Source organism: Terrapene carolina, unplaced genomic scaffold, assembly GCF_002925995.2.
Source record: "Terrapene carolina triunguis isolate 2854851 unplaced genomic scaffold, T_m_triunguis-2.0 Scaffold96, whole genome shotgun sequence".
NCBI classification, from domain to species: Eukaryota; Metazoa; Chordata; order Testudines; family Emydidae; genus Terrapene; species Terrapene triunguis.
Window position 1 is genome coordinate 74,661,554 of NW_020664447.1, and position 15,503 is coordinate 74,677,056.

At 36.7% G+C, this 15,503-nt stretch overlaps 1 protein-coding gene across 3 annotated transcripts in view; it reads right to left on the bottom strand.

Moving 5' to 3' along the window:
• DICER1 (dicer 1, ribonuclease III) overlaps nucleotides 1–15,503 on the bottom strand; it is a 107,290-nt gene that overhangs the window by 10,912 nt on the left and 80,875 nt on the right. For all 3 annotated transcript variants that reach the window (XM_024219338.3, XM_024219337.3, XM_024219340.2), the window contains 9 exons: nucleotides 12,998–13,177; nucleotides 11,274–11,487; nucleotides 10,698–10,851; nucleotides 8,136–8,318; nucleotides 7,699–7,804; nucleotides 7,413–7,588; nucleotides 6,326–7,109; nucleotides 5,382–5,537; nucleotides 413–1,295 (listed from right to left, as the gene is read on the bottom strand). In XM_024219338.3, the coding sequence (XP_024075106.1) occupies nucleotides 413–1,295; nucleotides 5,382–5,537; nucleotides 6,326–7,109; nucleotides 7,413–7,588; nucleotides 7,699–7,804; nucleotides 8,136–8,318; nucleotides 10,698–10,851; nucleotides 11,274–11,487; nucleotides 12,998–13,177 (2,836 nt within the window). The remainder of the gene's footprint in view (nucleotides 1–412; nucleotides 1,296–5,381; nucleotides 5,538–6,325; nucleotides 7,110–7,412; nucleotides 7,589–7,698; nucleotides 7,805–8,135; nucleotides 8,319–10,697; nucleotides 10,852–11,273; nucleotides 11,488–12,997; nucleotides 13,178–15,503) is intronic.

Consider the following 15,503-nt stretch of genomic DNA (forward strand, 5'->3'; position numbering starts at 1 on the left):
GCCAGAGCGCTGGGGGCAGGGCAGCGAGCCCCGGCTGGGGCTCGGCTCTCCCCCCCCCGGCGGCCAGAGCGCCGGGGGCAGGGCGGCCAGAGCCCTGGGGGGAGGACGGCGAGCCCCGGCTGGGGCTCGGCTCTCCCCCCCCTGGCGGCCAGAGCGCCGCGCCGCCGCCCCCCTCCAGGTGCCGCCCCAAGCACCAGCTTGGGTGCTTGGTGCCTGGAGCCGGCCCTGCTGGCAGACCCCTTAAAAAGAGCAGAAAGAAGATCCTCCTTGGTATTCATTTTTGTATTAAGAGGCAATTATTTTCACATATAAAAGAAGTCAAGATCTGTGCACAAAAAATAACCTGCACTGTACATCCTTTATTTATATCAATCTAATACTGAAATGAAGTAATTTCTTTCAGACAACTTACCAGTAATGGTATTGTAATGGTAGGAGGCATGAGTAAATGCCTGAAGAAGATAAGCCTTATTCTTAAAACTGTAGTTAATTTTCTTCTCAAAATTTTCAAAACCAGATATCAGGTGATTCAGGGTTTTTTCAGCATCTGGGTGATCAAACATACACCTTGGTGGAATCTTCAAACAGCCATACTCCATTTCTTTACACAGAGAACACTCTGAATTGGCTACAGAGGCAGAAGCACAGTTTGGTGAAAGATTTTTCTGTTGACTGTTAAAATTCTCCCTGCTAGAACACAAAGCGCTGTTCCACTCAGTTTTTTTCATTACTGGGAGCACCTTTAACCCTAATGAACACAGGAAAAGCTGAGCAGCTCTTTCTCCACAGCTAGTCAGATAGCAGCCTAGCAAGGCTTCCACACAATCTGCAATGCTTTTGTCAGCAATACACTGCTCTGTATGCAAGTCATACGAGATGGACTGTTTTCCTGTGTCAACACCACAGTTTTCTTCTGACGGATTCCAGAAACCTACTACAAAATCATCTTCTTCGACAGCCTTGCTAGGATCCAGATAACACATAGCATCCCAAGAACTGTAGTCAAAATCATCAAAATCTGAAGAAAATTGAATATTACCCAGGGATGATTTTTTGGGTGCTTTCCATTCATAGCTAGAATCAGTGGTTGAAAAGGGTGAGAGAGAAATTTTCTTCACAAAAGCCCCGGATCCCATTAACATATTATCAATGAATTTGATATGTTCCTGATCATATTCCAAAAAATCATCTTCAAGGTCAGCTTCTTCCTTGGGTAACCTCCACATTAGGTCTTCATCCTCTTCATCGTCATAATCGTCATCAAGTTTACCATTAGCTAACAAGCTTTCTTTTGTCTGAAAGAAGAAATAAAATGAGGCACGGGGAAAAAAAAGGTATAATTACCTTTTAAACAAGTTTCATAACTCTGAAAGCACAAGAGATAATAATTTTCAGTTATAACCACTGTCAGCTAACTTTAAAAGCATGACCATTTGTTTTGTGTTAATTGATATGAATTAACTTGTTTAATCAGATGCAAAGAGCAATACCAATTATTATTCTCATTCTAAGACTAAAGCCTTGGAGAAAATTTCATTGTACTATAAGCAACCTTTATTGTTACAATATATATTAAATATAATTTCTTACAATGAGCATCTAAGTTTCATAGGAATACAAAAAAAGCAGAGGATTTTTTTTGTTTACTTGTGTCTAGTACATAAGTCGCTTAAAAAAAAATAAAAACCACCCATAACCCACTTATGCACATAGAAACGGGGGTGGGGGGAAGACATGACACCAATTTTAAAATAGTGACATTAGATGTACCAAAATTTATTTTTCTCTCTATCTCTGGCTGCTAAGTAATGCTACCATACACAATCAAGGACGGTAATATGAATAGCATTTCTACAGTACATAAATTTTATTATAGGGTTTTTGCAAACCTTATTGGAAGTAAATCATAGGCATGCTGCCCCATATTCATGCTTTTGAGATATTCACATCAACATACATGAAACATGAAAAAGGGTTCCAGTGAAACAATTATAAAAATCCCTTTTATCCTTGGGCTACTGTAATAATTTTTCTCTAAGCAGCAAAGTGCCAGTTTTCCCACATTATCAAGTAGTTTGTAGTCTACTGGCAAACATGAAGGAAAACAAATTTAGAGAATCAACATACGGTGATTTTTATATATAGACAGAAAAGACAAAAAAAAACCCAGGAGCTCTAATGGCAGTTTGGCAAAAGTTTGATGTTTATGTGGGTGATGGCCTGGATAGATTGTGCTGGGGATTCAGTAACTTGGTAAGTCATCTAACTTAAAAGAAAAAAAAAAGGGGGAGGGGAGAAGGGGGGAAAGCACAGGCCAATTTTTGATTATGCAATACGAGCTGTATTTGAAAAAAGTGAGTCAGAAAAAAATTAAGACAATGTAGGTTCTAACAGAGAACCTTCCACACTCTGTTTTGCCAAAAAGATTTTTCCAATTTGTCATGCATTTTTGTAATATTGCAAATATTTCATAAGATCAGGCTAAGAATGGAGAAAACACAAATTTAGACAGCATGTTTCTTAAAAATTGCATTTTTGGACAAAATATTAATGTGCACATTGAGTGAAACAATACAATAACTCAAAAACTACTCCAAAGGGGATACATTAAGAGACTGTTAATTCTCTTAAGAGGTATTCAGTTAAGCAAAATCTCCTGGGTTACATTTTAGTTTAATTAGAAGTAGATATAATTTTTGTTTTATATTGTTGCTCCATTTTATTTCTGCTCTGTGAATTTGTCACTGAAAGGAGGAAAAATTAGTGATACATATGATTAATGAAAAATAACAGGTATCAAATTTGTATGGCTTGGAGTAAATCATCAAAAACAGGTATGTCAAAATGTTACCTAACTAAGGATTGCACTGGCAGCTTGCTAAGGCCCTCACCCAAGAAATCAGTTAAGGTCAGTGCAGTTGCTTGTGTGCTTGATCCTGGCACCACTGAAGTCAATGGAAGTTTTGCCATTTAATCGGAGCAGGATCAGACCCAAAGCACTTTCCTGGATTGGGGCCTACAAGCCTAAGGACCATTCCACTTTGAATAAAATGGAAGAGTTTATATTTGCCCTCATTTTTAAGTATGGATGTATGGCTTGGAGATACTATGGCCCTAACATGCAGTGCTCCAAATACTCTGATCAGAAGGGAGCATATAGTATTTTGGAAAATGACATATTAGGAGGCCACATTTCCATATTAGAAAGGAAAATGAACGGTAAAAGCTCCATACTCCATATCTGGCCTGAAAGCAGAATTTTGACCACTCCAACTAAGAATGACAGATGCCCAAACAGCAGTTTCAAAATAGACTTAAGTGATTATGAATGAGATCTATCAATTTTAAATTTTCCCAAAGGAAAAAACACCACCACCACCCTGAACTCTGAGCAAAAAAGAGAGTTTTGATACAGATACGTGAACTCTGTGAGAAAGAACAAACTAGTCCTAATATTTCATTATATAGACATTTGGAAGCCAAATTCTGATAATTTTGCTTTGTGCTAGATAGCACTTTTTCAGAAACTACTGCCCCTAGGCTTCAAAACCCACACAGCTCAAAAAAACTTCAATTTATTTTAAATAAATTATAAACACATTTTTTTTTCCTGTCACTACTTATATTTCAAACCAAAGATCAAATATGCTTAAATGTTCCTTTTATGCTTTTTCAAATTTAGTTATTTAATCAGACAACTAAACTACTTGCATTTTTCTTATATGGTTCGGCCAGGCCAAGAATCCCAGCATTTGTCTACAATGTTTTAACAACAGTTATTCAAAGTATTATCAGAGTTCTAGTTAACCCTCTCCCCAAAAAGAATGGAATTTATTCCTTGACAGTGAAATTACTATTTTACACTTGGCAGCAATAAACATATCTTGTGAGATCACTGTCCAATATGAGTACTGGACTGAAATATATATAAAATTTGTGACTGGCAAGGACATAAGCCGTTAAAGGGTTACGAAGAATAATTTTTTCCCCCAAGTAATTTATCAGCTGCAGCCTCAAAATATGCCATTTTATTTTTAGAATAGTATAATGATAAATCCTTTTGAAATGAAACTTTGGCAGAATACAGAACTACAATAATCAGGTTTTATTCTTCAATAAAGATTTAGTCAGACAGTTCATCTGTTTAACAGTCCTCTTGTGTGCCCTCTGGTGGTTCTGTATTCAGAGTATTGTATTAAAAAAAAAAAAAAAAACACATTCTGAATATTTACCAGATTAAGTCATTAATGCCATATGATTAGTGATTTTTTTTTTTTTTTTTTTAAAGCAAGAGCACCCATTTTTACTCTAACTTTTTGAGAGTTCATAGGGTGAAACATGCAGGTATTACAAGTCTTTTACAAAATGAAATCTGCAAAGTTTTTAATTGAGAGTTGCCATTCTGAGCCTGCTGGTGGGCACAATCTCACAGAAAAGTGAAATCCATCACTTTGGCAGTATCGGGGCTTAACATTAGGGACCAAAGATCAGTTTACAGTCAGCTGCAACTCTGGTTTAGGATCAGCAGATGAACTGCACAATATGTGTAGAACTGCACTGTATGAGAGACAAACAAAATATCTAAAAGTAGTCAAGATATTTTTGTGTTCACTCTGGATAGGAGATAAACAGATTCTTCAGCCCTCACCTATTTAAAGTTTAAATTTCAAAAAAGAAAAATGGTTCTGTTTGAGACCACTGTAGAAAAGGAATCATCAATCTTTAACCATTAAAGATAAAATGCCATCTGGCAACAGTCAATTACTATTGAGAAACTTCTCAAACCAATCATCACCTCCACTCAATCACACAATTAAGAAAATACTAGTTGTACTAGGTAGCAGTTAGGGCACCTGGTAAAGCAGAACAAAAACTAGCTCACAGAATCTGATGCTGTGCTGCCCATATTGCCAAAGATGGGCTCATTTTTCAGCAAAATGATGTTTAGCCACCAATAGTGTGCAGTACAGAAATGTTAGTCAAAAACATCGTTTATGCATATATTTCACAGTTTGCATGAGGGGAGAAACACTTCAAATTACGTGCGCTTCCACAAAAGTGTGCTGAGAATAATGGATGGAAGCTTTCTTTTAAAATATTTAAGCTATTATGCCACTAAGATATACACTCATTTCTGAACCATCTTCAGTAATTTGTTTCACAAATTGCCCTTCCTAAGTTCTCCATCAACATCTCTTTCCCCCATATTTTTCATAAATGATATAGATATTTTAAAGAAAGGTAGGAAATGAAGATGTAGGAAGCTACATTTTGCTGAAGCCTGATAAAATGAGAGCTCGTTTTCCCGTCCTTCCACTTTGTGATATAATATTATATACAAAAAGATATTTAAGTCTTAACATATTTCAATGAGCGCTTACCATTTCATCTTTCTCCCATTTGTCTGCGTTACTCTTGTCTTGGTTTACTATGTAACCAGGGGGGAGCCAGTTGACGGGTGGATCAAAAATAGATACCACCATACGACTAGGCAGCCCTTTCTTCTTCCCAAGACGATACAAGTTACAATTACTGACCTTTAAGAAAAAACCACTTATAAACATCTACGTATACATGCATACAAAAGTATATGAGAATACAAATATAGTCAATTTTATATGCCTAAACAAATTCTTGTCCCTTTAAAATAAATGATAGCATATTTGTAAAACAGTCATGCATTTCTTATTTAAAATAAAACACACATATAATAATTTATATACAGATATCTTTTCCAGTTCTCAGAGGTTATTATGCAGCCTTCCTAATATTGTACCTGTGACTGGCCAAATCCTGGCCTAAAAACAGAAGTAACTTTTTAACATTTATGTCTATAGTTTCTTGAAAAGTTAAAGCCTTATTTATAAATAAAATTATAACTTTCTGAATAATAGTAAAAATTTACACAATACACATCCCATTATACAGTAGCATTCTTGATTACCACCTTAACAAGATGTATCACAAGCCCATTGTTTAAATTAAATCTTGGCATAAAAAAAAAAATTAACAGTTCTGAGGAGAAGTTTGTCCATAAATGTAGCTTTAATTATGATATAATCCAGATATTAATTTATTTTGACGGTATATCAAATGAATTATTTTAGTCATTTTAAAGAAGAGAGGATTGTATTGTACAATTGTATTCCTAACATGCATGCGAGCAAATTTATAACACAGGCTGTAATTTTCTTTTAGACAGACAATATCTGGTACATATAAATATGTATTAACATATTACCTATTCAGTGTTCAAATATTTTATCTATAAATCATGTTTGTAGCCAATGTTTAACAAAATAGTGATAGATCATTAGCTACTCACTTTTTTACTTCTCATATATGACAGGCGTCCCTCATGAGCATCTGGGTAAGTGCAAAACAAATATGTAGTGATGGCATGCTTTAAAAATGAATCACCAAGCATTTCGAGCCGCTCTAGATTAAATCCATCACTAGCATTTGAAAGAGTCAAAGCCTGAAGAATGAGACCAGGGTTTGGGCCAAGAGTTTTTGAGGAGTATCCACTGGAACAGTTCTTTTCAGAATCCATTCTGTCTTTTGAAAAATTAAGAGCTTCTGAAATATTGGTGGTCACTGCCATTTTGGGGCTTCCATCTGAGGTAGATTTGTTAACATTTCCGTCACGGTATTTATTACTCAGTAGAGTACATTCATTGCTGGGCTTGGGCTGGTTCTCACTGTTGTATAAATTCTGAATGGGATATGAGGTAGTTGGTTGTACAGGTATTTCCTGCCTGCAGTAATTCAGTTGATTTCCTTGGCAAAAGTCTCTGTTAACTAAATCACAATTGCCATTGGCAAGATTTTTATTATAAGAAACACCATTAATTGCTGCAAGTTCTACCGATACATCAATTTGGAGTTTACTGGGTGACTCATTGAGCAATGTTATGTAGTTCACAGACATTTGGTCATGATTTTCTGCAGAGGAGGCTCTAGTAGCACCTTGATGTGCAGCATTTTCAGGGACTACAATTGTGCTGTGCTTACAGTAATTTTCATTCTCTGCTAAAGAAGAGCTAGGAATAGAGATGAAGGATTTGCTGTCAATGGACTTTTTCCACCCAAAGTCCAGGTTAGGATATCTGCAAAATAAATGTTGATTTTGATTAAAAAATATCTCAAAGCAAAGGCATGAGAAAACTCCTTATGCATGTACATTTTTACATATTAAAAAAGTAGCGCTTTTTTTTTTTAAAAGAAAGAACAATCATTGTAGTATCCAACTCCACTATTTACAATCAAGTATTTTCTAGCTATATGCCCAACTGAAAAAATTATATGAGCCATACAGAGCAGCTCAATTTTGCACTGTTGCAGCATTTGCAAATTTTCACTTAGCTGTTCAAGAAGATTTATAATGCATATATGTGTGGCATAGTAAATACCTGAAGTCTGCAGGAAGTGATTTAACCCCTACACCAGCATCAGTGGCTGTTTGGGCTCTCAGTTCCTCTGCTGTCAACAGGCAGTGCAGACGATAAAGTATGCTGGGGAGACAAACTGCTTTTCTCCACAGCGATGCTGGAATAGGATGTATAGCACAGAGTTCCGGAACCAATATCTTTGAAGGAGGGAGAGAGTTTTACTTTTAAAAATAATCTCAAAAGCTCTTAAGTATGGTTAATTAAGTAAGCTGAATTAAACAGTTTAGAATGGAGAGCAGTTCATTACCTGCTTATTTTGCAGACTTTCCCACTTAGCTTTCCTCTTCTCAGCACTGCTTAGTGGAAGAGCTTTCCCCTTCTGGTTCAAATGGCGAGGAGTCAAAAGATTAAGTCTAAAAATATATTGTGAAAATATTTCCTTTAATGTAAATATACAAAAAATTCTAATTAAACCATGTTGAACTAAGTTTTCAAATGATTTTGACCACCAACACTTTTAAAAAAAACAAAAACTTATTTTCAGAAATCATTTGCCTGCTGAAAATCAGGCCCTTTAATGATGACTGCCCAAAAAAATGACATAAAATTTTTTGAAAATAAGATTGTCAACTTTATCACAGTTTACAACAGAACAAAATGGTTCATTATAAATGTTGCAAGACCATAAGATATAAAACCCAAAAAGGAGTTAAACTAGGTTTATACTATTCAGAATCTCCTCACCTTGAAGACGTGTGGTCCACATCCAGCAGTGGCTGGTTGAGATTGGTCAGGTCAAGATTATACTTAGTTTTATAATATTCAGCAAAAGTTTCATATTCAGGGGAAGGAAATTTACTGAGTGGAGTAAGATCAGTGTATACATCAGCTACATAGAATCGATGAGGCTGATCAAAATTTCGATACCTAAACAAAATCAGATAGTTTGGAATGAAAAGCATTCTTTGAGCAAATTTTCTACCTAAGGCTCTGATTCTGCATTGTGGGGAGGGTCAGCTCAGTGGTTCGTGCATTGGCCTACTAAACCCAGGGTTGTGACTTCGATCCTTGAGGAGGCCATTTAGGGATCTGGGACAAAAAATCTGTCTGGGGATTGGTCCTGCTTTGAGCAGGGGGTTGGACTAGATCTCCTGAGGTCCCTTCCAACCCTGATATCCTATGATTCTAAGATATTACATAACTCAAGTAATTAGTTTTTTGTGCAGAAACTGAATAGATGTACCAAATCAAAGACTATGGTGATGAGGAGTGCAGTATAAGAACTTATATACAACAGAGTAGAAAAAAATTAATTACCCTATACAATTATTTTCTGTGAAGAAATAGGAACCCAGAACACCTAATTTTAATAAAATTAAGTATCAATTTTAAAAGGGTTATGTATAATGAAATAAATATATACTTTAGACTGTCTGCTTCAATCTGAGCACTTATTTTACAAATGATAAATATTTTTCTTAACCAATATAGAAATTTAGTCCCAACATTTTTAATTTTTCAGAAGCTCTTAAATATGTTTAAACTTTTCTATAAAAAGACGTTGGTCCTATCACACAATTTTAGAATGATTAAATAAACAGAATTTTTTTGTTATTTCAACAAGCTGTTATTTCAAATAAATAAAAAAATCCCTAAGACAAACCAAAAACATCACAAGCCAAATGCAAAATTAAAAAATCCCTTGAAGAAAGATATAGGGTAGGTGAATGTTCCACAGAAGCCAGAATGATACAAACTTATACCAATACTACACTTGGCATTTGAGTCTGGTTCTCAACCCATTTATGGCCTCTTCCTTCTTACAAAAATAGAAAAAGTTTCAAATATCCATTTTCTAACACTGGAATACTCCAGAGGTTTAGTACTGCCCTTTAAAGCTAGTATAAATGTGATGTTCACACACCATTTTGCACAAATTGAGATAGCTAGCAAGATATATTCTTAACTATGAGATTTGCATATTTTTTTGGGCACTTTGGTCTTAGTTTCTGATGTGTCTGTCATTTTCAATTCCTATCTAAATATTTACATATCTGAGTAGATTTCTCTAAATGAAGTAAAATCTCTAATAATTTATTTAATCTTTTCAACCTTATTCCAAAATGGCAACCAAGACTGTTCCTTTCCATGACCACCTTTTTTTTTTTTTTTTTTTTAATTTTTTTCAAAATTCTAGAAAACAGTGGATGCTTAAGTTAAAGCAGCCTTCAGGAAACTCATTTAACTTATCAGCCCTTGCATACTTATTATGTGTACTCTAATGATTCTGGGCACTGTACAAACACATAGTTAGGAGACAATCCCTTGCAATCAAACAGGGGTATAACAAGGGTAACTGTGATAGAAACATGTTTATGTAAACTGAATACATGCACTATTTGCAGGTTTTAAGAGGTTTTCTCTTTTAAGATACAAACAAATGAGACAGAATATTCAATTATGTCAGTAGTCCATGTTGTCCACCCCACCTTGCCTAGCCATTACCAGTTGGCAACAAATAATTCTCGCTAGGAATGTAATTCAAGTCTCCCCCTCCTCAACTCCTAAGTCTCCCATTGTTACTACTACCAATGCAGTTCCACTGGGGGTAGCAACAGAGGGGGTGCTAGTGAAGACCATCCACTGTCTTTTAACCACAACGGGGCAAATCCCCAGCTGGGATCAAATGTCATAGTTTCACTGAAGTCAATGCAACTATGACATTTATGCCAGTTTAGGACTTACCCCCATGTCATTAAGCCATTCTTAGATGACACGGTGGTTAAAACACTGGTGGCCACTAGCAGCTTGTCTCCGCTATCATTCCCATCATTGATACTGCTGATGGAGCTGCAGTGAGAGGGTCATTCTTCACTGTCTTTGGGACTGCTCTGGCAAGACTTCTGTATCAAGGAGATGTAACTAGAGATAGGCTCATCACCAGTCTCCCCAATTTAAAATAGTTCCAGTAAACTAGCTGCTGGTATTGTCACAGCTTTTGGCAGAATACTATGAAAGTTTTGTGATGACTTGCTCTGTTCCTTATGGGCATGTAACAGATTTTGTAGTGACAATACATTAAAATCCCAGTATTATATTTCTGTATGAATCATACCACAAACTTCTCATCAAAATGACTCTATTATTAAATAATGTAATTTATCTTCAAATGTCATCAGGTTAATTGTGTATACTAAATATAGGCAGTTGCTTTGCTCCAATACATAAGTTACATAACTTATATGGCAAATATTTATACAGATACATTTTCTACACACTGAACGTCACAGATGATACAATCCTCACCTTGGAATGATAACTGCATCCTGGTAATCTTCTAATTTGAAAATAAATGGAGTTTCCTTTGTGTACTTTGTACTGGGAATGCCTGTACGTGCTTCAGATTTTTCAATATCTTCCATAAACTTAAAATCAATGTCCAAAGTGCTGGAGTCATCAACTTAAAAAGAAAAGACATATTTCATTTATTTTGTTGGGTTTCCCAAACTGGAAGTTGCATTATTTTTAACTTGCAAAGACTATTTGCTGTCAATACACTCTTTGCCTCCCCTCTTCCCTAAAATCTTGAGGAAAACCTTGCACTTATAACAGCACATCTAGATAGTTTTAGATTCTTCCTGGTTCACCTGAAAACATACTGCTAAAAGATGATTTGTACTAATTTCAAGCACACTTAGAATTGCAAAGAAGTGGGGAAAGGTAACAGAAACCAACCTGCATACTAACATATTTCTGCTGTTGTTACTATATTAAAATGATATATGAAATATAACAACTCTGAAGGCTGACAAAATACTAAAGTAACTAGTTTGTTGTTATAAAGCAAACTAAAGGGAATGTTTAAAGAAACTCAATCCTTACCAACATTAAGAGGTAGAACACAATAGGCTGAATCAGCTTCTGTAGGTCTGAACTCTAGTGCAGGTTTCTCAAGCCGAAGAATATGTGAGAAAATGTACTGGTGAAGTCTTGTGATCAGCTCAAGCATTTGTAAAGACAACATAAAACCAGACTTCTTTAGCTCAATAGATATAGTAACCTCTCCAGAACGTGTGTACACAGGAAAATGAGGAATCTAAGTACATAAAGAGAAACAAAAAGATAACAAAAATTAGATACTGAAAGATGTCTTAGAAAATACCATATGTACTTCTTCCAGAATAGGACTGTCCCTATAGAACAGTGATTAATGTTTTTGTCAGGATTTAGGTATTAATGAACATTAATTTACACATACAGAAATGCAAGTGGAAACCATCATTTTGATACAGTTTCACTGTTCAGAAAAGTTTAAGTTCTCTCTAACCTAGAAAATGACCCCCTTTTTTTTTTTTTTAAGAGAGCAGGGGCTACCTGATAAAGTTCCCTTTTTAAACTTTGGCTTCTCTCTAGAGTTTTTCTTAATTGCCCTGCATTTTCTTATCAATAACAAGGGCAATGCTATCCTCATGTCTTCACTGAGGATTTCATTCTCTCCTGTGAAGAGAGACTAGGTGAAGGACATTTTCTTCTGGATTTGATCCCTAACTGTTTCTTTCAGGATTGATCAGAATTTGAATCAAAAACAATGCAATCATCCCTTTCCTTGTGCTACTGAGAACTAGCATGAAAGATTTTACTTGTTTCTCAACTTGTCAGCAAGTTTTAGAGGAGGCAGGTGTGGAGAGCCATTGTTAGAAACGGGCTCGGTTGTGATGCTGTGCACGAGCTGATACACAAAGAGCAGGCACTAGTGAAATTGGAATTACATAGTTTCCTCGAGTCTGATAAGATTCTGTGCCCAGAAGGGCATAGAATTATAAATGAGTGGCCCAAAGGGTCTTAACGACATTGGGGGAGGAGTGTACTGAGAAAGAGGATGTGTAATGGGGTTTGTGTCCCTATAAAACACAAAATCTATGGGATGATTTATGGGGAGGGAGATATTACCTTTACCAATAGTCAGATGCAAACTTCTGGGAGTGAGGGAGTTGATGAATGTGGGACAGGCACCCCAGGAACGCTAGGTGGACACTACAGTGAGGGAGCAGCAGAGCTCTAAAAGTGTCCATAACCCCTGCACTGTGATGCCACAGACTCCTGCTGCTATAGAGGTGCTGAAGGAGCTGCAGAGTGCTGGTGATACTGCTGAGTGCAGGGCCATGGTTGGTATTGTGTGGACAAGCCCTCTGAACAGGTAACAGAACATGATTTGTTCTGAGCACAACATAAGCACAGATCTCCTCTCAATGGATGGTTGGGAAAAAACAAAGAAAGAGGTATATTTCCTCAGCCTGTGCTTAGCCTTATCTCCCATTTTCAGCTCAGATGAGGCTAGTCAGAAATGTCCTACCTTAGAAGAAGAATTTGGCACTCTCAATCAGAGAATATAAAATTACAATGAGAAAAGTTTGATAGGAAGAAGTTAAACTGTGGAAATAACTGTACACAATACTCTATGATAATTGGAGATCCAGTTTTCAAGACTGCTCCAGGAAGGCAGAATTGACATGTGCTCTGGTCTCTGGCCTGCCGCAGTGCTTTGAGTCATGAATAGTAGTAGAATTGTCAGGCACAGATGGGTAAGAGAAAGTCAGATTCATTACCTGAGGTATAGGTTTGGCTGTCAGTATTCCAAAGCATCGTGTTGTATCCTCAGGAGGATACAGCTTTCGCCTCCTAAAGTTGAGCTCATCAGGCAAAGGGGTAGTTAACACCATTCCTATTACATACAGATAACAGGGATGATCAGGTTTGGGGTAACTATCTCTCAAACATTCTGGAATCTACAATCAAAGAGAGAAAAATATGTTAATATGACTATTTCAGCAAAGTTCACTTGAATTCTCATTCCTAGAACAAATATTTCATAAGATCTGTTGAGACTGGTATGAAACAAAATCATAATACTTTATTAAAACCTTTGGAGATATGTTTCTAAAAAGGTAGAACAGGAAAATTCACCCAAACTAACCTGAATTTCTCCCCCCCCCCTTTTTTTTTTGAACAACAAGACCCATTATAACTGGTCTTCAGCCTTCTTGCAGGTTGGGGTCAAAACCAGACTTCAGAGTCATTAGTCAGCAGGAGAATGCCTCATGCCCAGAACTTCCTGCTAGCTGAGACAAGTATTACTTTCCTAAATTAACAATTGTGTTAATTCTACGCTGAAAAACAAAAGTCTCTCCTACTGCAGAGCACCAGAATAATATTCCCTATGAATAAAATGAAAGTTCTGAATGCCATTTTCCATATCTATCCACCTCTGGGTGAGCCCTTTGTGTCCATGCTCTATGGACCTTATTTCTCAAAAAAAGGCAGCTTTTATATAAAGATTGGATAAGTCTTCCCATTCTTCATTCTGCTAAGATTCAAAGACCCATTGCACTAGGATTTTCTCAGTAGTATGCCTCCAGAATGAGAAGCAAGTTCAACCTTTACTTATGTACACCAAAAAATGAGGCAAACTATATCTACACCTCATCTTTCCTTGGCTGTGGCACTGGCCACAGAATTCTTTTGCCTAAAATGACACTGACTGAAGTTTGGATGACCAATCTGAGGATTTCAGTGAACATATGCATTTATGGTGACTATGTGACTGCCTTCCAGCTCTCCTTGTAGAAACGATATAACTTCTCTGCTCCTGTGCTCATCATCGCTCTTAAGAAATGGGATTTGATATTTGATAGATGAGTAAGGTTTACTATTTTGTAGGAGTGAAAAATGATCCATCTGGATTAATAAAAATCTAGACGTTTTAGATACCCTCCTGGCTTTTACATAAAAAACACTGAGTGCTTCTTGTAGATCTGAAGTGTGCTAAAGCTTCTTTTCCAGATGCAAAGAGTTGGGACAAAAACACGTGAAAAACTCTTGATTTCTATGAAAAAAAAAAAAAAACAGTTTTCTTTTTGCCAGTTTGAAAAATCATCTCAGAATGACAGGTATTTTACCGAGCCTTTTGAGCATACTCCATATTGCAAAAAGTCACCTTATTGAGGTAATAGATATTGTCATATTTCCTTTCCATCAGTGTGTCCTTCCCAATACCTCTTCCAGTGGTTCAAACTGATGAGTTCTTAGTGCTGTAAGAAATAGGTTTTCCCCATTTACCCTGGATTGTTCAATCTACTGCTTCTGAAGAGGTCGTCTCTTTTGTTGTACTACTGAGACTGAAAATTTCATGTTATCTATATTCCTTTCTATAATATCTGACTAGGGTCAAGTTTTCCCTAGACTTTTCCGATGTCTGTGACTACCTTATCCATTGGTTTCCAAAAAGCTGCCCACTGGAGTATGTGGGAATTTCCAGAAGCTGATTTACCTGGACAAATATTCTCTACGATTGATGCTACATATGCCTACACGATATTGTACTGTACCCCACTGCTCTGGGTGAGAGCAATAGGATATCCCTAGATGTGACTGAAGGCTGCTGATAAAGAATTTTTCCAGAAAGATGACACAAAACTTCTCTTGCAAAGTACACAGAGGTTGTGGATGTCCACAGTCACCTTGCAACTCCTTCTGATTAAGGAGTCCACTCTCCCATCCATGATGTCTTTTTGGTGGAAAAATCTCCCTCAGCTGGGATCACCAACTCTTTGATAGAGAGGAGTGAGATACGTGTATGCACCAAGTCTATTTCTGGGACAGACACCAGGTTGGATCTGGAATGGTGCATATGGTAGAACCTTTGGGTTGTTTTTCCAGTCTCTTGGCTCTGTTTTTAATTGAGGTTGCCATGGCCCTCCTGAGCAGCTACAAAATACACTGGTTGAAAGGATATATCCTGTACTACTAATTACCAATCCTCTGGAAGGAATTTCAGGGAATGGGGCCTTCTTCTGCTACCAGTGACTGACAGGGCTGGTTCTACATCCATGGAAGCAAGTTGAAGACCCATCATAACGAATCTTTGGAACTTTCCATGATGAAGAATAAAGAATGCAGCTTATAACAAACCTGTCAAAGTGACAGATCAACTCTGCACTAGTTGTCCTATTATATATTATGTTAAACAAATCTAACAGAAGAATACTCCTGTAGAGTGATAAACATGTTTATGAAATAACGTGACTTATACCAACACTGTGCCTTAATAAATCT